This window comes from Oncorhynchus kisutch, linkage group LG15, assembly GCF_002021735.2.
Source record: "Oncorhynchus kisutch isolate 150728-3 linkage group LG15, Okis_V2, whole genome shotgun sequence".
NCBI lineage: Eukaryota > Metazoa > Chordata > Actinopteri > Salmoniformes > Salmonidae > Oncorhynchus > Oncorhynchus kisutch.
The window spans coordinates 63,914,047-63,939,505 of NC_034188.2; the positions used below are offsets into that span (position 1 = coordinate 63,914,047).

General features: G+C 45.6%; 1 protein-coding gene across 5 annotated transcripts in view; it reads right to left on the reverse strand.

Annotated features, from left to right (window-relative positions):
* The window catches only part of LOC109904836 (septin-4), a 67,199-nt gene that overhangs the window by 4,972 nt on the left and 36,768 nt on the right, over nt 1-25,459 (reverse strand). The window contains exons 1-10 of one of the 5 annotated variants that reach the window (XM_031790785.1): nt 14,841-14,927; nt 13,312-13,436; nt 9,286-9,675; nt 8,672-8,855; nt 8,455-8,578; nt 7,983-8,117; nt 7,145-7,262; nt 6,148-6,249; nt 3,350-3,446; nt 1,463-1,625 (exon numbers count right to left, since the gene is read on the reverse strand). In XM_031790785.1, coding sequence (XP_031646645.1) covers nt 1,463-1,625; nt 3,350-3,446; nt 6,148-6,249; nt 7,145-7,262; nt 7,983-8,117; nt 8,455-8,578; nt 8,672-8,855; nt 9,286-9,675; nt 13,312-13,413 — 1,415 coding nt within the window. In that variant the 5' untranslated portion in view covers nt 13,414-13,436; nt 14,841-14,927. Of the gene's footprint in view, nt 1-1,462; nt 1,626-3,349; nt 3,447-6,147; nt 6,250-7,144; nt 7,263-7,982; nt 8,118-8,454; nt 8,579-8,671; nt 8,856-9,285; nt 9,676-13,311; nt 14,968-21,795; nt 21,936-25,459 lie in introns of those variants that run through there. The other 4 variants (XM_031790786.1, XM_031790784.1, XM_031790788.1 and 1 more) reach the window with 4 other exon arrangements.

Genomic DNA, 25,459 nt, shown 5'->3' on the forward strand with positions numbered 1-25,459 from the left:
GCCACCCTTTACCTTGATGACAGCTTTGCACATTCTTGGCATTCTCTCAACCAGCTTCACCGGGAATGCTTTTCCAACAGTCTTAAAGGAGATCCCACAAATGCTGAGCACTTGTTGGCTGCTTTTCCTTCACTCCACGTTTAACTCATTCCAAACCATCTCAATTGGGTTGAGGTTGGGTGATTGTGGAGGCCAGGTCATCTGATGCAGCACTACATCACTCTCCTTCTTGGTCAAATAGCCCTTACACAGACTGAAGTTGTGTTGAGTTATTGTTCTGTTTAAAAACACCAAGCACAAACCAGATGGGATGGCGTATTGCTGCAGAATGCTGTGGTAGCCATGCTGGTTAAGTGTGCCTTGAATTCTAAATAAATCACAGACCGTGTCACCAGCAAAGCACCCCCACACCTCCTCCTCCATGCTTCACGGTGGGAACCACACATACAGAGATCATCCGTTCACTTACTCTGCGTCTCACAAAGACACGGCAGTTGGAACCAAAAATCTCCAATTTGTACTCATCAGACCAAAGGACAGATTTCCACCGGTCTAATGTCCTTTGCTGGTGTATTTCTTGGCCTAAGCGAGTCTCTCCCTCTTATTGGTGTCCTTTAGTAATGGTTTATTTGAAGCAATTTGACCATGAAAAGTTGATATTGCGATGGGTCTGTTACTTGAACTCTGTGAAGCATTTATTTGGGCTGTAATTTCTGAGGCTGGTAACTCTAACAAACTTATCCTCTGCAACAGAGGTAAGAGGCTTCCTTTCTTGTGGCGGTCCTCATGAAAGTCAGTTTCATCACAGCGCTTGATGCTGATGCTTTTTGAGACTGCTCTTGAGGAAACTTTCAAAGTTCTTGAAATTATCCGCACTGACTGACCTTCAGGTCAGGTCTTAAATCATTCATGTCATTTCTCTATGCTTATTTGAGCTGTTCTTGCCATAATATAGACTTGGTCTTTTACCAAATAGGGCTATCTTCTGTATACCACCCCTACCTTGTCACAACACAACTGATTGACTTTTAAAGAGGAAAGAAATTCTACAAAGTAACTTTTAACAAGGCACACCTGTTAATTGAAATGCATCCCAGGTGACTACCTCATGAAGCTGGTTGAGAGAATGCCGAGAGTGTGCAAAGCTGTCATCAAGGCAAAGGGTGGCTACTTTGAAGAATCTCCCCCAAAAAATGTAACACTTTTTTGGTTACTACATGATTCCATAGTTTTGATGTCTTCACTATTATTCTACAATGTAGAAAATAGTAAAAAATAAAGAAAACCCTGGAATGAGTAGGTGTCCAAACTTTTGACTGGTACTGTATGTTAGTGTGAATTGTAGTTGAGCTACATTATGTTTGTATATGAGTAACAATACATGCAGTATTAAGATACCTGATCCAAGCTATAAACAACACGAGCTACAGTGAGTGAGATACTGGTCTGTGTGTGTCCATACTTGCGATTGCGTTCTTTCACCACCATGCGGGTCATGCTCTGGATGCAGTGAGCCCTGTAGTTCTCATAGTGGGTCTCCCGTGTCACATCCTTCAGGTCCTGCATGTGTGTCCTCACCAACATGTTCCTCAGCTTCACAAAGTCACAGTGTGCCGAGTTCTCCACTGTCAAAAGTAACAGTGTGTGTGTTATGTTAGGACAGTGTTTTTTCCTAAACCTTTCATGGCCACATCCTGGATTCAACCCCAACCCGAACCTCAACCACAACCCTAACCCTAGCATCATGTCCACATCCAGGTTCACCCCTAAACCCCAACCCTAGCCACAACCCTAGGTTGATGCCTACATCCCAGTTCAACCCTAACTTCAACTATAACCCTAACCCTAGCTTCATGTCCACATCCCAGTACAACCCTAACCCTAGCTTCATGTCCACATCCCAGTACAACCCTAGTTTCATGTCCACATCCCAGTACAACCCTAAACCTAGCTTCATGTCCACATCCCAGTACGACCCTAACCCTAGCTTCATGTCCACATCCCAGTACAACCCTAACCCCAGCTTCATGTCCACATCCCAGTACAACCCTAACCCTAGCTTCATGTCCACATCCCAGTACAACCCCAGCTTCATGTCCACATCCCAGTACAACCCTAACCCCAGCTTCATGTCCACATCCCAGTACAACCCTAACCCCAGCTTCATGTCCACATCCCAGTACAACACTAACCCTAGCTTCATGTCCACATCCCAGTACAACCCTAGCTTCATGTCCACATCCCAGTACAACCCTAACCCCAGCTTCATGTCCACATCCCAGTACAACCCTAACCCCAGCTTCATGTCCACATCCCAGTACAACCCTAACCCCAGCTTCATGTCCACATCCCAGTTCAACCCTAACCCTAGCTTCATGTCCACATCCCAGTACAACCCTAACCCTAGCTTCATGTCCACATCCCAGTACAACCCCAGCTTCATGTCCACATCCCAGTACAACCCTAACCCTAGCTTCATGTCCACATCCCAGTACAAGCCTAACCGCAGCTTCATGTCCACATCCCAGTTCAACCCTAACCCTAGCTTCATGTCCACATCCCAGTACAACCCTAACCCCAGCTTCATGTCCACATCCCAGTTCAACCCTAACCCTAGCTTCATGTCCACATCCCAGTACAACCCTAACCCTAGCTTCATGTCCACATCCCAGTACAACCCTAACCCCAGCTTCATGTCCACATCCCAGTACAACCCTAACCCCAGCTTCATGTCCACATCCCAGTACAACCCTAACCCCAGCTTCATGTCCACATGCCAGTACAACCCTAACCCCAGCTTCATGTCCACATCCCAGTACAACCCTAACCCTAGCTTCATGTCCACATCCCAGTACAACCCTAACCCTAGCTTCATGTCCACATCCCAGTACAACCCTAACCCCAGCTTCATGTCCACATCCCAGTTCAACCCTAACCCTAGCTTCATGTCCACATCCCAGTACAACCCTAACCCTAGCTTCATGTCCACATCCCAGTACAACCCTAACCCCAGCTTCATGTCCACATCCCAGTTCAACCCTAACCCCAGCTTCATGTCCACATCCCAGTTCAACCCTAACCCCAGCTTCATGTCCACATCCCAGTTCAACCCTAACCCTAGCTTCATGTCCACATCCCAGTTCAACCCTAACCCCAACTTCATGTCCACATCCCAGTTCAACCCTAACCCTAGCTTCATGTCCACATCCCAGTACAACCCTAACCCCAGCTTCATGTCCACATCCCAGTTCAACCCTAACCCCAGCTTCATGTCCACATCCCAGTACAACCCTAACATATTAAGACCCCCACACACAAGAGCTACATAACAGTGGTGTAACAGGGTTACCTTCCACGATGCCCCAGGGGTAGAGACGACCCCGGACCCTCTTCCCTTTGGCCTCCACCACCGTGTTGCTGCCGATCACCGCAAATGGTATACTGTCCTGGAGGAGGGAGACCGGGGGAGGGAGAGAGAGCAAGAGAGGTGAATATATCTGTGATTACGATGAGGTAATGCAGAGAGGGGAAAATGCTGCAATGCAGATCTACCCATTTCTCCATCTCTCTCTCAAATCAAATGTTATTTGTCACATGCAACGAATACAACAGGTGTAGACCTTACAGTGAAATGCTTACTTACAAGCCCTTAACTAACAATGCAGTTTTAAGAAAAATACCAAAAAATGTTAATAAAAGTAACAAAAAATTAAAGAGCAAGGTTATATACAGGGGGTACCGGTTACAGAGTCAATGTGGAGGTTATATACAGGGGGTACCGGTTACAGAGTCAATGTGGAGGTTATATACAGGGGGTACCGGTTACAGAGTCAATGTGGAGGTTATATACAGGGGGTACCGGTTACAGAGTCAATGTGGAGGTTATATACAGGGGGTACCGGTTACAGAGTCAATGTGGAGGTTATATACAGGGGGTACCGGTTACAGAGTCAATGTGGAGGTTATATACAGGGGGTACCGGTTACAGAGTCAATGTGGAGGTTATATACAGGGGGTACCGGTTACAGAGTCAATGTGGAGGTTATATACAGGGGGTACCGGTTACAGAGTCAATGTGGAGGTTATATACAGGGGGTACCGGTTACAGAGTCAATGTGGAGGTTATATACAGGGGGTACCGGTTACAGAGTCAATGTGGAGGTTATATACAGGGGGTACCGGTTACAGAGTCAATGTGGAGGTTATATACAGGGGGTACCGGTTACAGAGTCAATGTGGAGGTTATATACAGGGGGTACCGGTTACAGAGTCAATGTGGAGGTTATATACAGGGGGTACCGGTTACAGAGTCAATGTGGAGGTTATATACAGGGGGTACCGGTTACAGAGTCAATGTGGAGGTTATATACAGGGGGTACCGGTACAGAGTCAATGTGGAGGTTATATACAGGGGGTACCGGTTACAGAGTCAATGTGGAGGTTATATACAGGGGGTACCGGTTACAGAGTCAATGTGGAGGTTATATACAGGGGGTACCGGTTACAGAGTCAATGTGGAGGTTATATACAGGGGGTACCGGTTACAGAGTCAATGTGGAGGTTATATACAGGGGGTACCGGTTACAGAGTCAATGTGGAGGCTATATACAGGGGGTACCGGTTACAGAGTCAATGTGGAGGTTATATACAGGGGGTACCGGTTACAGAGTCAATGTGGAGGCTATATACAGGGGGTACCGGTACAGAGTCAATGTGGAGGTTATATACAGGGGGTACCGGTTACAGAGTCAATGTGGAGGCTATATACAGGGGGTACCGGTTACAGAGTCAATGTGGAGGTTATATACAGGGGGTACCGGTACAGAGTCAATGTGGAGGTTATATACAGGGGGTACCGGTTACAGAGTCAATGTGGAGGTTATATACAGGGGGTACCGGTTACAGAGTCAATGTGGAGGTTATATGCAGGGGGTACCGGTACAGAGTCAATGTGGAGGCTATATACAGGGGGTACCGGTACAGAGTCAATGTGTGGGGGCACCGGTTAGTCGAGGTAATAGGTACATGTAGATCACAAGCAGAATGTAGCAGCAGTGTAAACGTGTGGTGGGGTGGACAATGCAAATAGTCTGGGTAGCCATTTCATTAGATGTTCAGGAGTCTTATGGTTTGGGGGTAGAAGCTGTTTAGAAGCCTCTTGGACCCAGACTTGGCGCTCCGGTACAGCTAGCAGAGAGAACAGTCTATGAGTAGGGTGGCTGGAGTCTTTGACAATTTTTAGGCCTTCCTCTGACACCAACTGGTATAGAGGTCCTGGATTGCAGGAAGCTTGGCCCTGGTGATGTACTGGGCCGTACGCAATACCCTCTGTAGTGACTTGCGGTCGGAGGCCGAGCAGTTGCCATACCAGGCAGTGATGCAACCAGTCAGGATGCTCTCGATAGTGCAGCTGTAGAACCTTTTGAGGATCTGGGGAAACATGCCAAATCTTTTCAGTCTCCTGAGGGGGAAAAGGTTTTGTCGTGCCCTCTTCACAACTGTCTTGGTATGTTGGACCATGATAGTTTGTTGGGGATGTGGACACCAAGGAACTTGAAGCACTCAACCTGCTCCACTACAGACCCGTTGATGAGAATGGGGACGTTCTCTGTCCTCCTCTTGTAGTCCACAATCATCTCCATTGTCTTGATCACGTTGAGGGAGAGGTTGTTGTGCTGACAACACATTGCCAGGTCTCTGACCTCCTCCCTATAGGCGGTCTCGTCGTTGTCAGTGATCAGGCCTACTACTGTTGTGTCATCGGCAAACTTAACAATGATGTTGGAGTCTACTTAGAAATGAACAGAGCACACTGTCAGGGCACATGAGGTCACAGACACGGTTCTATGAGGGGGAGTGACTGAGACACCATTTATCTACCAAAACGCCATTCAGGCCTGGTCTGGATGCACAGCCACACCCTGCCCTCTAGTGCGCCAGTGCACACACACATCAATCTAATTCATAAACAGATAACTATTCAAGGCTGTGTGCTCAATAACAACACGGGTATGGACATTATCTCTAATCTAGGTTTCCTATCCCAGCATTTCTGTATTGCAGACAGGTTGCTTATGATGACCAGTGTCCTTTATGTTGTCATACTTCCTCAACTAGTGATGTGAGGTTTGGATAAATGTGGTTCACCTTGAGCTCCTGATCCTGCTGTTTGAAGTCCTCATCCTCATCAGAGTCACAGTCTGGGAACTGGTAGATCTTAATCCCATACTGCTGGATCTCCTCTCGGATCTACAGGAAGTTGGAGGGAGGGACAGAAGGACAGAGAGAAGCAGATGGAACGAGGGATGGAGGGACAGAGAGAAGCAGATGGAACGAGGGAGGGAGGGACAGAGAGAAGCAGATGGAACGAGGGAGGGAGGGACAGAGAGAAGCAGATGGAACGAGGGAGGGAGGGACAGAGAGAAGCAGATGGAAGCAGGGAGGGACAGAAGGAGAGAGAAGCAGATGGAACGAGGGAGGGAGGGACAGAGAGAAGCAGATGGAACCAGGGAGGGAGGGAGGGACAGAGAGAAGAAGATGGAACCAGGGAGGGAGGGAGGGACAGAGAGAAGAAGATGGAACCAGGGAGGGAGGGAGGGACAGAGAGAAGAAGATGGAACCAGGGAGGGACAGAAGGACAGAGAGAAGCAGATGGAAGCAGGGACAGAAAGATGAACATGGAGGGAGTGACAGAGAGAAGAAGGAGGGAGGGACAGAGAGAAGAATATGGAGGGAAGAACAGAGAGAAGAATATGGAGGGAAGGACAGAGACAAGAAGATGGAGGGAGGGACAGAGAGAAGAAGATGGAGGGAGGGACAGAGAGAAGAAGATGGAGGGAAGGAGAGAGAGAAGAATATGGAGGGAGAGACAGAGAGAAGAAGATGGAGGGAGGGACAGAGAAGAAGATGGAGGTAGGGACAGAGAGAAGAATATGGAGGGAGGGACAGAGAGAAGAGGAGAAAAATAAACTACTGTTTGGAATCCTGTGATTGAGGATGGAGCGAAAGCAAATCCATCAAAACAGTCACCTAGAAATGAAAATGATTTTAGAAACCAATGAACCCTGTCCATTTTTTATTTGTACACACCCACGGTATTCAGACAAGCAGACACAGATAGAAAAGCGAGTTAGAGAGGGCTTGCCTTGAATTTCTTTTTCTTGACCTCAATGGGTGTGAGTGTGTCTGCCTTGGCCAGGATGGGCACAATGTTGACCTTCTCATGAAGGGCCTTCATAAACTCCACATCCAGAGGCCTCAGACTGAGACAGATACAAGACAACAAGATATGACATATTGTTTTTGTGATTTAGCAGACTAAATGACCAGAGCAACATACAATTAGGGACAACAACTCAACACTGAGAAAACAACCAAAACACACTGTACATGTGGAAACACTGATAAAACTTGGATATGGTTAAGAGCTAAAGGGATAATTACGGTAATCCAAATGAAGGTAATCCTCATTAACCCATATTTTCAAAGATAGTAGTAGTATCCAATAGTGGTCAGCAGAGGGAGCTATCTCCTTATTACAGGTTTGCAGCAGAGCTTCAATGCTACTGATGGTGCAACTTACACACGGGTGTGAAACAGACCGTAAACTCAGACAAAAGTACCGCATCAGCATTTACCCCAACGATTGGAGAGAAAGTTTAGTATTGTAGCATCTGCACCTCAAAATGGATAGAACGTTGAATGTTTAGCACTGCACGAGATGTACATTTCCCTGGAGGCAGCAGAGCAAGGTGCTTCTAGATTCCAGGGAAACCCAATGCATTTAGAATGCATGGGACATGGTGCAAACCAACATGGTGCATAGTGGACACCCTATCAGTGGTAGTGATGGAAGGAAGGTAGAAGGGGAAAGGAAACTAATCTAAGAGTATTGAGACACAGCCAATATGTTTATCTCAACAGAAGAAAGGACTCCATTTAAAGAGTATTGAGACAGAGACGACATGTCGTAGCTGATGTACCCGTGTCCAAAGGGAGAGATGAAGTAGAGGCAGCAGTGGACTCTGTTATCCTGGATGTTCTTCCTGTTCAGTCCACTCTCGTCCCTGAAGTACTGCTCAAACTGCTGGTCGATGTAGTCCGCCACTGACTTCCAGCTAGGGCGGTGGGGGAGACACAGAGACACACCAGCACTGAGGCAATACTGCAGAGACAGCCACCCTACAACCACTAACCATACCATCCCTAACCCACTGACTTCACGCTAGGGCGGTGGGGGAGACACAGAGACACACCAGCACTGAGGCAATACTGCAGAGACAGCCACCCTACAACCACTAACCATACCATCCCTAACCCACTGACTTCACGCTAGGGCGGTGGGGGAGACACAGACATCAGTCATTCTCCTACTATATACCGAGCTATACTGCAACTGTACCTCAAACTGACATCAAAGAAGAGTCCTATGGAGGAAGGATGTTTGACATATACCATTCAGTGTTATTGACAGCGTCTCCAAAGCCAGGGGTGTCTACGATGGTGAGCTTCAGCTTGACCCCCTTCTCCTCAATGTCCACTGTGTGTTTAGTGATCTCCACTGTCTGAGTGATCCGCTCTGGGGTTAAAACACACATTTCCTCAGCAGCTGGCCATTTAAAATCATGCATTCATTTATTCAGAAGATGAGACACCAAAATGGCCGCCTCACCCTCAGCGTTGAGTAGCTTCCTGTCCTTGTAGAGGTCTGTGAGGAAGAGGCTGTTGACCAGGGTGGACTTGCCCAGACCAGACTCCCCTGCTACCATCAGGGTGAAGTCAAAGCCCTTCTTGACAGACTTACGGTGCACCTGGTTTGGCAGTGTGGCAAATCCCACATATTCCTTGTCTTGGTCCTAAGAAAGCAGGAGAAACACAAAGAGGCGCCATTTTAAACAATCTGCTCAATTCTGGTGGCGGCACATTGCGAGTTACAGTAATCTTTCCAAATAAAAAGGTAACACTAACCACACATAAATACATGTCTTTCAAACTTAAAGCCATTTTACCAGATGTAGGGTATTGAATGAAGCCATTGTCAACACAACAGAACACACTACTGTCTTTGACCAACATCAATTTTCAATGCGAAAGCCACAAACTGAGTCATCGGTCAGACACAATCAAAGTTCCCAAGTAAACGTCCCTGGAAATGGCCTGAACCTGATGCTAGTGCTCCTCTGAGGCTAAAGCACATACTATTTGGACTGGAGAGCTGATAACCCAACCCATGTTGCCCATAGTGTTGCCTCTGGTCTCTACACGGCCCCCTGGCCTGAAGTTTACCTCTGGAAAGTCGTAGGGATCAAAGCGGCCCCAGGGGCTCTTGGGCCTGGTGGGACTGAGGGGAGACTGCATATCATAGTGATCCACCATCCCACCTCCACCCAGCTGCAGCCTCCCTACGCACTGGTTGTCTGACTGGGCCCTGCCACCTGCCGTGGGGGGGCGCAAAAACGGTGGGGTCCCAGAGGTGGGTGTCCCGGGGGTGTTCGGGGGGCTGTCGCCACCCTCCGCCTCCCTGTCCACCGGGTGGGGGTGCTCATGGTCGGGGCTGTGCTCATAGCTGGGAAGAGGCAGGTGGGGGTGTGGATGGCCCCCGTTGTGGTGGGGGTCTTGTTGCATAATGTTCTCCAACTCAGAGTCTTCAGAGTCGTCCTTGGAATGGCTTGAGTGCTAAGGGGGAGGGGGGCCAGGGAACGGTGCGGGTGGGTGTTTTCCAGGTGGGTGGGAGAGGTGATGCAGAGAAGAGTGGACAGAGGGGGGTAAAGGTTGACGCAGGAAGGAGGATAATATAGATCGGAAGGAAAACAAGGAGGAAGGTAACAGGGGCAACATAAGGATCAACAGAAAAGAAGAAAGTACAAAGTGGTTAGAATCACTGAATGTTTTGATGGAGAGAAGGTACGAGAAACAACCTAAGAAATCATTATTATAAGTGCAAGATAGGCCTAGTTGTCTAGGGGTTAGAGAAGATTTACACTAAGAGACAGTGAGGAAAGAAGATATTGATTGACTGATTCACTAGAGACCACCAGAGAAGCTACAAGATTAACAACCTAAGAGGGTAAATATTTGTGCTGATGGGAGGAATGCCGATGTCAAATGCCGGGGAAGAAGAGATCTGTGATGTCCATCAAACTGATAACAAGCACATGGTCCTCCACTAGAGTAGATAACTCGTATCATAATTGTAGTATTATTATTTTAATATGATCCCCATTAGCTATTGCTGAAGCAGCAGCTACTCTTCCTGGAGTCCACACTAAACAGGAAACAGGACATAACACAGAACATTAATAGACGAGCACAGCTCAAGGACAGAACTACATAATTGACCTTCATGAACTTGTAGGAAATGGGAGGATATATCTTGTTTAAAGTGCAGTGTCGTGGCAGCTGGCTGAAAAGATTCTCCCTGCTCAGCAGATTCAGACTTGGTGGCACCCTATTCCCTATGGACCCTGGTAAAAAGTAGTGCACTATATAATGAATAGGGTGCCATTTGGGACACAAGCTGGGACAACACAATTCAATAGAAGGTACGGTATTGTAGCCACGTGGATGATAAAGAGTGGAGGGAACCATTTAATGGGTTACATCAGAAGTTCCACCACAGCAGAAGGACAGGAGGCACTGCTAGACTGCACAGAAACATGTCGTGACGCCACATCTGGGTGGCATTTGTGTGCACTTCGCTCTCCACAACCAAATATGGTTTCCATTGATAGAGTAGAGCTAAAGCAAATTAACCTCTAAGCGATTAATGAACCCTCTTGATTACTAGATGACTACTCAAATGAACTGCTGTAATTCAGTGTGATACAACTTCAAACATTCACGAACACACACTTTATTACATCAACAAGGACTTAACCTTGACATCATCTAATGGGTGTCTCTCTCGACATACTGGTATACAAAGGAAACCTGATGTTAAACATGTTAAACATGTCACCTCAAATGTCATTTACACAATGACTGATCAATTTGTGGCCCCAAGGTGGTGATTAGTAACAGCACGCTCATTTTCAAATCTACCTAAACCTGTCAATCATAATTACATTTTTCTTCCCTTCTCTGCTTTTTCCCAAACCACAAGAGTAAACCATCTACCTTACCTGATGACAATACCTACAATTCATCAGACCAACAAAGGCAGAGCCCCTGTGTGTAGCTGAACTTGTAAAGGGAATTCTCTCCCTGTAGTTCCCAGACTAGAGACGGGTGCTCATGTTACCACAGCTCTCCCTGTAGTTCCCAGACTAGACTGGTGCTCATGTTACCACAGCTCTCCCTGTAGTTCCCAGACTAGAGACGGGTGCTCATGTTACCACAGCTCTCCCTGTAGTTCCCAGACTAGACTGGTGCTCATGTTACCACAGCTCTCCCTGTAGTTCCCAGACTAGAGACGGGTGCTCATGTTACCACAGCTCTCCCTGTAGTTCCCAGACTAGAGACGGGTGCTCATGTTACCACAGCTCTCCCTGTAGTTTTCAGACTAGACTGGTGCTCATGTTACCACAGCTCTCCCTGTAGTTCCCAGACTAGACTGGTGCTCATGTTACCACAGCTCTCCCTGTAGTTCCCAGAATAGAGACTGGTGCTCATGTTACCACAGCTCTCCCTGTAGTTGCCAGACTAGAGACGGGTGCTCATGTTACCACAGCTCTCCCTGTAGTTCCCAGACTAGAGACGGGTGCTCATGTTACCACAGCTCTCCCTGTAGTTGCCAGACTAGAGATGGGTGCTCATGTTACCACAGCTCTCCCTGTAGTTCCCAGCCTAGACTGGTGCTCATGTTACCACAGCTCTCCCTGTAGTTCCCAGACTAGACTGGTGCTCATGTTACCACAGCTCTCCCTGTAGTTCCCAGACTAGAGACGGGTGCTCATGTTACCACAGCTCTCCCTGTAGTTCCCAGACTAGAGACGGGTGCTCATGTTACCACAGCTCTCCCTGTAGTTCCTAGACTAGAGACGGGTGCTCATGTTACCACAGCTCTCCCTGTAGTTCCCAGACTAGAGATTGGTGCTCATGTTACCACAGCTCTCCCTGTAGTTCCCAGACTAGAGACTGGTGCTCATGTTACCACAGCTCTCCCTGTAGTTCCCAGACTAGAGACGGGTGCTCATGTTACCACAGCTCTCCCTGTAGTTCCCAGACTAGAGACGGGTACTCATGTTACCACAGCTCTCCCTGTAGTTCCCAGACTAGAGACGGGTGCTCATGTTACCACAGCTCTCCCTGTAGTTCCCAGACTAGAGACGGGTACTCATGTTACCACAGCTCTCTCTGCCATGCGCCAGCCTGTGTTAAGAATCACCAGCCTGCTCCACTATAAATAATATAGTGGTTTTGAAAGGGCTAGGAGGCTGTTTTAGTTCTAAAGGAACAATAGTAATGAGTGTAAACTGGAGTTATGGTACCATATCTCTGCTCAATAGTGATATTACGTTTTGAAAGCGGACATAGAGTCATGATGATACATTGCTGTTCTTCCAGCTTTTAGCTCTGTGAACAGACACACAGCCCATTGGGCCTCCTTTCTTTGGATCAATAGTAAAGCACTCTGAACCTTTTTTCACAAATATCTGGTTCAAACAGGAACTAGTAAACTAGGAAGTAAACTAGTGAACTACAAAGGGGTTCTAAAGCATGGGGAAAATTAACTTAAAAATGTTCATGTACGTGCTTGCCAGTCCTTGGTATGTATGAATCTTAGATTGTCCTTCCACATAGTTCTAAGGATAATAACAGGAGATTGTCCCTGCATGCCGACAGTGGGCTGATTCCATATTTTTTTTAACTTTATTTAACTAGGCAAGTCAGTTAAGAACAAATTCTTATTTTCAATGACGGCCTAGGAAAAGTGGGTTAACTGCCTTGTTCAGGAGCAGAACGGCAGATTTTTACATTGTCAGCTCGTAGATTTGATCTCGCAACCTTTCATTTACTAGTCCAACACTCTAACCACTAGGCTAACAGGGGCAACATAAGAGCGCAGCGGTATGAAACATCCTGCCACAACAACATCACTGTGTTGTGTATGACACTTAAGAGTGGATAGGGCTTAGGAGGGGGGGGGCGGTGGGGATTTCTGGGGACGTCACTGAGAGACCTATACAAATATGTAAAATACCTCAAAGTATTTGGAGGTGCACTTGATTTAGCTTAGAATTTGGAACTTTTTGGACTATTCCATTTGTTCCATTCATTGTGCCAGTCCAACTAAATCAAGCACAGCAGCTCAAATATTTGGAAAGTACTTGGCATATTTCTTTGACCCATTTCTGGTCTGATCACTGGTACCTGTTCGGTCTGATGGTGGTGGTCCCTGGTGTGGCCAGGGGATGGCGGGGCGGAGTCCTGGTCATCTGATGATGAGTGAGCCTCACGGTCACTGTCCTCCATTGCTACTGGGGCTACAGTGCACTCTGCCATCTCCAACCAGGAGGGAACATGTATTTGGAGTGGAGAGGGGCGGGGCAAGGAGCAGGGGCAACAGGGAAGTAAGGATTGGAAGGACCAAACAGAACGAGGCATGGGGAATGGGGATGGAGGAAGTGGAAGGGTAGGTTGGCGTGACAACAGGATAGCGTTGCGTGATGGTGTTTTGTGTAGAACAGACCAGTACAAAAGGGTTTAAAGAAAAATAATAATAATAATAAATAAATTAAATGATTAAATAAACTTGAATTAAATGAACAACGAGTGTGTAGTGAGACACAGACGTCTGGATCCAGCTGTAGAAAATGACATGGCTGTTGGATGCCAGAGTAAGCAACATGGCTGTCCGCTGGAGTAGCCCACAGGGTGATTGAGTTGTATTCAGAGTGGTGTGTGGAAAGAATTGTTTCAGCAATGTCCAGAAATAATGTTGGTATGGGCAGGGATCTATTCTGTCTGGTCATTCCACTCCAGCAGTACTCTCAGCCTAATGTTGTTTATTTGTCCAGCTGCACTTAGTTTAACTGATTCTGATTTCTTCCCATTCAGGGGGTCTAACAAAGCACTGTTACTGAAGCAGATGAAATGAACTGATCCGGCTGCAGTTGCATCAGGTAGAGTGGAAATGTCTTTACTGAAAATAAAAACTGAAATACACATGCATACTAACACTCAAAGTTCACAGCAAGGCCATGCAGGGTTTTCAAGACAAGGTTTTCCAAGTCACCCAACAAGGATTTCCAAGTCATCCCAACAAGGATTTCCAAGTCATCCCAACAAGGTTTTCAAAGTCATCCCAACAAGGTTTTTCATGTCATCCCAACAAGGTTTTAATTACACAGGGATTGGGATTAGGAGCAGAGAGGACAGAGAGGAAAGGAAATTAATAGTCTCACAGATTAGAGGACAATTGACCTGTTTTCCTCTGGTCTGCTTTTCTCTGACCAAACCACATGGATCAATGTCCAATCTATTGCCCAACATGGACGACCCACCGTGTGACCCAGTTAACAGCGTCCCAGGTCAATAACAACCAACACTATCAACTCTGGAGCAGAGATGTGTGTGGAATGGTTTTCAGATCAAACATTTCTAAATCTTTTACTTGCCACACAGAGAGGATAATTGTCAGATTCTGAACACTTCTCTGCTCTACCATTTAAAAACCTGAAGGACAAGTCTGATTGATGACATATATCTAAAGATAATGCAGTCTTTGTAATCAATCTTTAAACAATTAAAAGACAATCCAAACTTTTAAAAAGTTTACTTTATAAGAAATGAACTAATCCTGGGTGTACTCCAACTAGACTACATTTTTATGATGTCCTTAACTAAAAAAAACTCACCAGACTCAATTTTTTAAAATCATCTTCAGAACAATAACTCACCTGTTCTCCTGCAGTACCTCACCTGTGTTACCCTGTATGAGATGTAACAGCCTTGCTCTCTTGCCTCCTCTCAACCAACTCTTCATGCCCTCACCGGGAAATGGTCCGGAGTGCCCAGCACCCCCTGCCTATATACCCCCTCTGAACCAGGACACTGTGTCCTTCAGCCCCATCGAGCTGCCTGGCTGTCCCACCGCCCTGGGGCTCCTAGTCCTATCAGCCACATAGACATGAAATCCATCCACGGCCCACGCACCCATCACGGTTCACAGGATCAGGCTGTCCAAACCACACCATCCCAATAACACCAACTTCCTAACTTTTGAGGCCACTCATCTCTAGTTACACTGCCTGAAAATCCCAGGTGTATCAGTTGGGCTGTCAGGCACTGGATTGTGTGATTATCTTTAGCATTAAAGTCTTAGGAGACCACAGCCACAGCTGAAAGGATTTAAGGGATGATGATCAAGGAATTTCCCTGTAGATGGATGGAACTCTCCTCTCTTTACCCGCCTGCATGGCTGGCTGCCTCGCTTCCAAAAGAACACTGTCTCGAGGTCTTTATTCAACAGTTTGACATAAAGTGAGAAGAAAAGAGGTGGCATGTCAAGGGAGGGAGAGAGAGAAAACAGATAGAAACCAATAGTAAGAGGAGAGAGATAAAGAGAGAGATAAATCTCAGATTATACTGAATATAAGAGCCTTAACACAGACAGCAAAACAATAGTGGTAGTGACGATCAGGCAGCAGAGTTGGACTGGTGACATCACCCAGTCAGTCAGCCTGGGCAGCACGTCCATCATGGGTACTTGGCATGCCTGGCACAGAGTACTCTGGAGTGGGTTAACCTTGGGATTACTGCCCCCCTTTCACCCTCTTGCATTGCTGCAGGATATGAGGATGGAGGGAGGAGAGAGGGCGAACAGGATCATTTATCCTGCTCTCTGTTAATGAACAGCTCAATCTAGAGGTAGGGTAGCATCAGTCGCAAATACAGTTCCAAGTGTTTCGTCACCCACGCATGCTTTCCTTCTGAGCCTTCATCTCCCTTCTCCCGATTCTCTACCCTGTCCCAAGTGTGTACTTATTCACTTGCCTTCATGGGAGACACACATACACTAATGATTTTACAGAGTTATGCATTGAACTGCTGCAACCTCCCTAACATAACACTAGGCCTATTACGCAACTGTGTTTAGAATTATTCCATCCATTTCTCTCATGTACGTACAGTGATTTGTTGGGAAAATACGTTGGACATTTATTTATCATGGGACTTTCCATTAGATCACTTTGATGTGCTTATCATGGGTTCAACATAATAAGACAATCTCAAATCCTTAAGAAAGAAAGGAAGGGAGAGCAGACTACATACAGTCAGAGAGAATCAGTCAAACTGAATTCATCACAACTAACAAGAATAGACAAAGAGGCTGTCATAATGAAAATGATAGTCACGTTGACCAAAATTTGTCTTGGTAAATTAAGTCACATAACTCTACAGTTTACATCTTGATTTAACTTCTTATTCCATTGCATTCCTTTTGATTTAGTCACACTATTCCTGAGAAAAGGAGAGGAGAAATCTAAAGCATACAGTCAGAAACAAATTAGGCTATAGATATCTGAACGCTCTCTTGCCGTACACCTGAAACAACCCAGTCAGCCAACAGGGCTACAGCTGAACATCTGAACTCAACATAGTTCCAGAGGCTGATGCACCAATAAGCTTAGGCAAAAACACTGTCGACTAGCTATAAAACACCCAACCTATGGTGGAGCTGAGCCAGACCAACACAGAAATCACACACTAATACAATGATACCTCCAGTAAGATTAGCCTGGTGGTCTCATATGCTGTTCTGAGGAGGTCTGATTACCTGTCACTGCAATGCAGACAGCATTATCAATGCCCTTATTCACCTGAGGCATGCAACTCAAACTATCTAGTCGTACAGTGCCTTCGGAAAGTATTCAGACCCCTTGACTTTTTCAAAATGTTTAGGTTACAGCCTTATTCTAAAATGTATTAGATTGTTGTTGTTTTTTTTACCTCAATCTACACACAATACCCCATAATGACAAAGAAAAAATAGGTTTGGCTAAAAACAGAAATATCACATTTACATAGGTATTCAGACCATTTACTCAGTACTTTGTTGAAGCACCTTTGGCAGTGATTACAGTCTCAAGTCTTCTTGGGTATGACGCTACAAGCTTGGGACACTTGTATTTGGGGAGTTTCTCCCATTGTTCTCTGCAGATCCTCTCAAGCTCTGTCATGTTGGATGGGGAGCGTTGGGACACAGCGATTTTCAGGTCTCTCCAGAGATGGTTGATCGGTTCAAGTCAGGGCTCTGGCTGGGCCACTCAATGACATTGTCCCGAAGCCACTCATTGTTGTCGTTGTCCTGTTGGAAGGTGAACCGTCGCCCCATTCTAAAGTCCTGAGCGCTCTGGAGCAGGTTTTCATCAAGGATCTCTCTGACTTCGCTCCGTTCATCTTTGCCTCGATCCCGACTAGTCTCCCAGGACCCTGCCAATGAAAAACCTCCCCACAGCATGATGCTGCCACCACCATGCTTCACCATAGGGATGGTGCATTGTTTCCTCCAGACGTGACACTTGGCATTCAGGACAAAGAGTTCAATATTGGTTTCATCAGACCAGAGAATCTTGTTTCTCATGGACAGAGTCTTCAGGTGTCTTTTGGCAAACTCCAAGCAGGCTGTTATGTGCCTTTTACTGAGGAGTGGCTTCCGTCTAGCCACTCTACCATAAAGGCCTGATTGGTAGAGTGCTGCAGAGATGGTTGTTCTCCCATCTCCACAGAGGAACCCTCCCTGACCAAGGCCCTTCTCCCCCGATTGCGCAGTTAGGCTGGGCGGCCAGCTCTAGGAAGAGTCTTGGTGGTTCCAAACTTCTTCCATCTAAGAATGATTGAGGTCACAGTGTTCTTGGGAACCTTCAATGCTGCAGAAATGTTTTGGTACTCTTCCCCAGATCTGTGCCTCGACACAATCCGGTCTCGGGCTCTATGAACAATTCCTTTGACCTCGTGGCTTGGTTTTTGCTCTGACATGCACTGTCAACTGTGGGACCTTATAGACAGGTGTGTGCCTTTCCAAATCATATCCAATCAATTGAATGTATCACAGGTGGACTCCAATCAAGTTGTAGAAACATCTCAAGGATGATCAATGGAAACAGAATGCACCGGAGCTAAACTTAGAGTCTCATAGCAAAGGGTCTGAATACTTATAAATAAGGTATTCAATTATTTAATTATTGGCTAAAATTTCTTAAAACCTGTTTTGGCTTTGTCATTATGGGGTATTGTGTGTAGATTGCTGAGGATTTTATTGTATTTAATCCATTTTAGAATAACGCTATAACGTAACAAAATGTGGAAAAAGTCAAGGGGTCTGAATACTTTCCGAATGCACTGTATATAGTGCAGTCAGTGCATACCAACCAGATGAAACCAGAAAGTTTCTGGTTCAAGTCTAAGGTGGCATACTGCTGCGGTGGCCAGCCCCTTGAGCAATAACTAGGCACTTAACTTCAAAATACTTCCACAGATGTTGTGGAAAACTCAACAGCTGCAGTCAGAAACGTGTAGTATGTCAGCTGTTTATGATTTGTATGAAGGGCTGTGATCTTGTGATCTTATCTTAAAAGTTTCATTCCACAGATTTTACAGAGCAGTCAGTCCAACATAACAAAAGATTTCTCTGCTCTAAAGAAAATGTCATGGGTAAAAATCTCTACAGTACAGAATCAGACTTCTCAGCCAGGCAATGTCCTGTCACAATAACTACACGTGACAACAATTGGTGATCTCAAACTTGTCTATCTGTATAGTTCAGGTCATTACGAGTAACAACATGCCATAATGAAGCCAGCATATAACAATTCCACTCTGGTCCGTAGCGGTGCACATGATGCATTTTACTCTGCACCCACTTTTGTGGAAGGTACTTAATACTATTTAATGAGTTTGTGGAAGGTACTTAATACTCTTTAATGAGTTTGTGGAAGGTACTTAATACTATTTAATGAGTTTGTGGAAGGTACTTAATACTCTTTAATGAGTTAGAAGCTCTTTTGAATGGCATGTTATGGGGTTCCTTCACATGCTTATTGAAGAAGCTAATGTTCACCTTTAGGAGGGTACTTCAATCAACTCACTGTCTGCCTGCCCTCAAAGGGCCCATTGTCAACATACCACCAACTAAGTCCAAAATAGGGGAAGAAATGATGGGTTGTGGGAACAAGCTTTTTCCCCTGACTGACGGACTAAAAGGTGGATGGTTGGTTAGACTATATAATACAGTCTCAGAGAAACAATAAAAGGACATGAAACCAAATTGAACATAACAGTAGTTGTGGTTGGCAACAATACCCTGCTTTGTTACTGATGGAGCGAGGTAGAGGGTTTACCTGCCACTGTGTTGACCTGCCACTGTGTTGACCTGCCACTGTGTTGACCTGCCACTGTGTTGAGAGATGAGGAGGAGTAGCATGTAATGTAGCACTCAGGGGACCAGGCAGCTAAGTGCTTTACATAGGACATGGTGTGTGTGTGTGTGTGTGTGTGTGTGTGTGTGTGTGTGTGTGTGTGTGTGTGTGTGTGTGTGTGTGTGTGTGTGTGTGTGTGTGTGTGTGTGTGTGTGTGTGTGTGTGTGTGTGTGTGTGTGTGTGTGTGTGTGTGTGGCAGGTTAACATTTATTGTCGCAAGTCTTTTCCTGGAAACAGAACCGAGAAATGTCCCTTTAGATAGGCCAGCTGCAAAGTCAAAAGTGGCTATATCGTAAAAATGTATAGAAACAAATGTGCTTTTTGGTCTTAAAGGTTAGGGTTAGGCATTAGGGTGTGTGGTTACGGTTAAGATCAGATTTCATGACTTTGTGGCTGTGCCAGCTATTGACCACTCTGCAGAACAGCCTCTAGAACAAGATTCATAACGAAAAACGGCAACCTGCGTGTGTGCAGACATGGGAATTGCTGTCACAAGCCCCAGAGAGACATAAAAAAAACTGTACAGCATGTTGTTATTGACCTGGTGTGATGAAAACACATTTCTACTGCAGGAAATTCAAATGTCAGCCTAGTTATTTCTATCTACTAAAACTACAGTATGGTAATTATGGTGTTATCATTCAATGTCCGGTTGTGAAAACAACCTTATTAAGTGGGAGTATAGTCATAGACTGGGCATTTACTTCAGAACATGTTCATTTCCCCTCCTTCTGGAGGTCGTGCTTTATTTTCCAGTGTCTTAAGTGAAACGAGAGGCTTCAATGCCCCTGTGAAATCCAAACTGTATTTTACTGGGATGTTCTGCAGACTAGATGGGAGATGCCCCATTGACCACCCAAGTCCTGCGAGTCTGTTGTGACACATTCAAACATACAGTAGACTCAGAACATCCAAACAACATCTAAATATAATGAGTTCTTGTTCTGTGGGATTCACCTATAAACACTCATTTTGGAACATTGGGGTAATAGCCTCTCATTTATGAGCGAATTCCCTTTATAATGTAATGTATAATGCACATTGTGGAGTGTTTGGTTTAATGTTTGTGTAGAACACTAGTGAGGTTCACCCTTGTGGCTTACCCAGGTGCAGGTGGTGATGCAGTGAGCATGTGTGCTTTTCTCTGCTCTATGTGAATGCTGTGGTTGTTTAGATCAGCACAGCAGGGCTCTGTGTGTCTGAGTGAGACTGGGCTATTAACGAGACAGAATGGAGAGATGGAGAGAGCGAGAGAAGCAGGAAGGCAGAGAGATAGATGGGGGGAGGAGAGGAGAGATGCCAATACATACACACACACAGATCTGCCAGAACAGCCAAAGGGAAGTCAGGTGCTCATCTTAGTTGTCATACATACAGAGGGCGCCATGGAGTGTATAAAGTATTGTAATCAGTAACATAACTTTCGGATTACCCAAACTCAGTAACGTAATCTGATGATTTACATTTGGATTACTTTCCCTTTAAAAGGGATTAGAAGACAAAACCGATTCATCAGACACATTTGTTGTGTCATCATAGTGATCTCTGAGACTTAAAACCTTTTTAAATGCAGAATTGAATGTTGAGAAAACAGAAAGGTGTCAACGTATTTTTTTCAAACAACCTTTCTGAATTTAAAATAATCCAAGAAGCAATCAGCTAGTTTGCAAAAGTATCTAATCTGATTACAATATTTCTGCTGGTAATGTTAAAAAAAATGTAAATCCGATTACATGTAATCAGTTACTCCCCAACCCTGGAAAAACCCATATTGACTATAGTACATCTACAGTAGACTGGTGCTCTAAGACTTGAGCAAAATGCCATTCAACTGACACTATCAGACAGGCAGAGAGCCCCAGTGCCCCAGTTAATAACATCTGTACTGCTGCAGCAGGTAGGCTAACTCTCCAAATCCAATACACTCACAGTGCATTCAGCTGTTACTACATCTAATCAACATTGACATCCCCATGGAAAACTGATAGTTCCCATCTCACAACAGGCAACAAGCACCCAACAATAACACATGGTAACAACAACCAACATGTGCTTACAGTAATAGGAAGCCATGCATATCAAACCAAACACTTCACAGTATAAAGCTGAGTTGAGAAAAAAAAGATCAAGCCTAAATGCAGAATTATGTTCACACAGAGAACACACACAGACTGATATTTATACCAAACTGACTGAATGCAACTTGTAGTGTTGTGTTTCAGACTGTGTGATATAGTGGTATAGTGATATAGTATAGTGATATAGTGGTGAAGTATATACTCAGGGGAGAAGCTGGCAATGCTGACAAGACAAATCGTTTCAGTACAATACTCTATCAGAGAATGAAGAAGTAAACACTACACACCATTAACTCACTCACTCACTCTCACACATATTTATGCAGAGTGCAACAGACAAACACAACAACACATACCTCGTAGTCGCTGTTTGTTTCAGAGTTTGCTGCCATTTTCTCCTTTAGGACCACAACGACATGCAAATAAAAGCCCCCAATAAGAACAGACAGATCAGAGGAGGAGGAGACAGTAAACAGGCCTTGAAAAGATCCTCCATCCTGCGGTCACATCACCTCTCGCAGAATACACCTCATTACATAAACACACCCATTTTTCCTACCCTCATCCAATCAATTGATATCAAATCTGCATAACCAGACCCCTTGCTACAGACTTTAGGGCTCTGTTTTGCATAGACATGCCCCTTGACTCATTGCCAACCACTCTGTGTGGTGTATATTTGAATCATCCCACCCCTTTCTCAGTTCTGACCACAGTGTGCAGCCCATGCAGATTAGATGCAGATGTAGCAGTAGCGATGTCCTCTCCCTCCTTCCTTCAGGAGAGATGCTGCACTGTTGGAAGCTTTACAACATCTGCCCTGTCGCCTTTTAAACAAGCCCATGCTGTCCTCATTCTACACAGCCACAGCTGTGCTCCACAATGCACACACAGATGTTGTGCATGCATGTGCATCCACGTGCACACACACACACACGCACACTCTTGTGTCACTAATAGTCAAACTGTCAGGAAGGAAGAGTTTAATTTAAGCACAGCTCATCCCTTAGTGCTCACACAGGCTGCAGGCGCCTCATGCTCTGGCACCACTCTCTGCCCCCGTCCAACCCCCCTAGCTTCTCAGCTGCCAGTACCAGGGCCAGACTGGTACTGCAGCAGGGCAGAAGAGTCTTTCCAGTGTGTGTGTGTGTGTGTGTGTGTGCGCGCATGTCACAGGCATCTGTGAGGGGACAGGGCATACTGCACAAAGGGATGCACACACTCAAATACTTTTTTTAAATTGGAAGATACATAAAAATCCATGTCTGCAATGTGGACACAATGCAAACACACAAAGAGGGTTTAGTCAGTCACCGTACTGGGCCATAGTACAAAGAGTTCCCATAATCTGGCTGGGAGGGTACACATCGCTTGCCCAGTAATAATAACTCATTCTTAGGGAATTAGGTTTTTGCGATTACGCTATTCCCTCCCATTTTACAGCGAGGTTTAAAGTCAAATGAATGGGAACAGCAGAAAGACTGAGCCACATACATTTTCTCTGTCTTTTGTAATGCCTTAGTAAAGGCAGTCCAGGACTGAAGCAGGAACATGATTCTCTCAGTTCAAAAGCAGTCAGACTGAGATGGTCTCATAGGCTTAACCAGAGTCATTGTTCTAAATATGTAGATTAAGAAGTACAACTCCTCGGGGTTTCAGCTAATCTGAGTGAGTGAGTGAGTGAGTGAGTGAGTGAGTGAGTGAGTGAGTGAGTGAGTGAGTGAGTGAGTGAGTGAGTGAGTGAGAGCAGGGAGTCAGACGATACACATTCATCTTCCCTTGACAGATTTGCTGTGTGGAATTCACACAGTCAGCCTCCGAGAGGAAAGACTGTCTGGATTATTGTAGACCACTACCAGATCCCAACCTATATGATAATCACTGTCAGCGACTAACATATAGAATACTGATAATACTGAATACACATAATGAATACTGTCGGCAGTAGACAGTATCCCCTTTAACAGACCATACAGTATGGTAAAAACCCACTAAGATCCTGTTAAGCTCAGAGAAATATGCAGGGCTGGCTGGAGGGAGAATGAGGAGGACATTCCCATTTCCATGCAGACTGGAGTGCCATGCCCAGTTTCCTGTGGTGTCAATAGTATTGTCCTGTAGTATTCCAAATCTGTTGAAAGGAGTCCAGGTCCCGTATTTACGAAGCGTGCTGATCCAGGTCTGCCCTCTTATTCATTATGATTTAACAGGCTGAACTGTTCCTAGATCAGCACTCCTACTCTAAGACACTTTGTGAATATGGGCCCTGGTCCTCTCAAATACTCTCTCAGGGACTGATAATCAGGGTTGTCTGAAGGAGCTGACAGCATGCCCCAGGAGATGGGATGACACACACACACACACACACACACACACACACACACACACACACACACACACACACACACACACACACACACACACACACACACTAATAAAAAGCTGACTTTGGAGGCTCAGCCGGATCATATTCCCAAACACAATTAAAATGCCTGGCTTCTCCCAGTTTACATTGTAGGGTCAGCCGGCACGGGGCCAGAGGGTACAGAATGGCTTCCCTGATGATAAAACTACTATTCACAGACAAACAGGATACATGCTACTGGAACTCCCAAGTCTCCAAAATGGCCTCCGCCGGTTTGTGACAAGAACAGTCTGGTTTCCTAATTGTAACGGTAGGGAACAAGTCAGATGTAAATCAGATGCACTTAGATCAGATAAAAATGTGAGTCATTTACTGTGTAAACTTTTTGTCAACAGACCTCCGTCAACTGGAAGACATATGATATAGGAAAACACATGGTTGCGCCAACTGTGCTGAGGCACGTAGCACTGTAGACACTGGATCCTCAGACTCCCCTGGATACCACACTGACACCAGTGTGAGCTGGCAGATAGAGGGGGGCGCCATCTGGTGCCCTCCACATGGAACAGCTTGACACACACCAAAGTGACGACAACCCCATGTCATAAAATAACAGCTGATGCCAAAGACACACACTGTGTTGGTTATAAATAGCAGAGCTTCATTGCGTCACACTAGTGGGACAATAATTGTAATGAACACAGCAATCTAACTGTGCTACTGCTCTGTAGACAAGGACAACTACCACCCCAAGCATGATTCAGTCCTATGTGTGACAGGCTAGGCTTTGCCAAATAGGCTCAAAAAGGCACTGATAATCTCCACGGAGGTTAATTCAGGACAGGAAAAGCATGAGAACATTTCAGCACCAAGGCTGGTGACTGAAAACAGAGTTTTCCACAACAGACACCAAAATCGTTGGCTTCCTCAGAACAACTCAAATAATTGAAACGCATTGATCACAAGATGGAATGTTGCAGAATCTTAAAGCTCTCAGCGAACTCCCACATCACCCGTTATCTACCACATCTGCAGGAACAAAAACATCAGTTCACAGCAGCCCCCACATGAGGAGAAGTGGTTAGTGCCGAACCTACACTTCCTACACTTCCTCCTCAATTCAATGAAGGTCCTTTATCTGACCCAGCTAAACGTTCCTGTTGGAACCAGGCTGCACAAGCAGCATTCCTCCACCCTCAGTTTGGTTTTATCCTCGACAAGCCGGTGCGGAGAAACAATCGGCTTGTGAGGTCGTGAAAAGGAGGTGTTCCGTCAGAGGGCTGAGGAAACGAAAGGCAGAGGCCATCAAAGATGAAGAGAGAGGGAGAGATGGATGGATGGAGACCTATAATCAAATGCTTAGCGACGACACCCAGTATATATTCCAGAGGAAAAACAAAGTGGGAAGAAGTGAAAAACGGCACATGGCCTCAGGTCTTTAAATGTATTTCTCTCCTCGAATGCTCAGTTGGATAGTGATCTATGAAAGCAATGGCCTTAAGATGGATGCAGGCTTCTGGATAGTTCCCGCTAGGCAACAATAAACCACTGCACCACAACCAGTGTGCCTACCCAGTTCTCTCTCTCTCTCTCTCTCTCTCTCTCTCTCTCTCTCTCTGCAAAATAAAGACGCTCAAAACAGCCTTTTGCCTTGC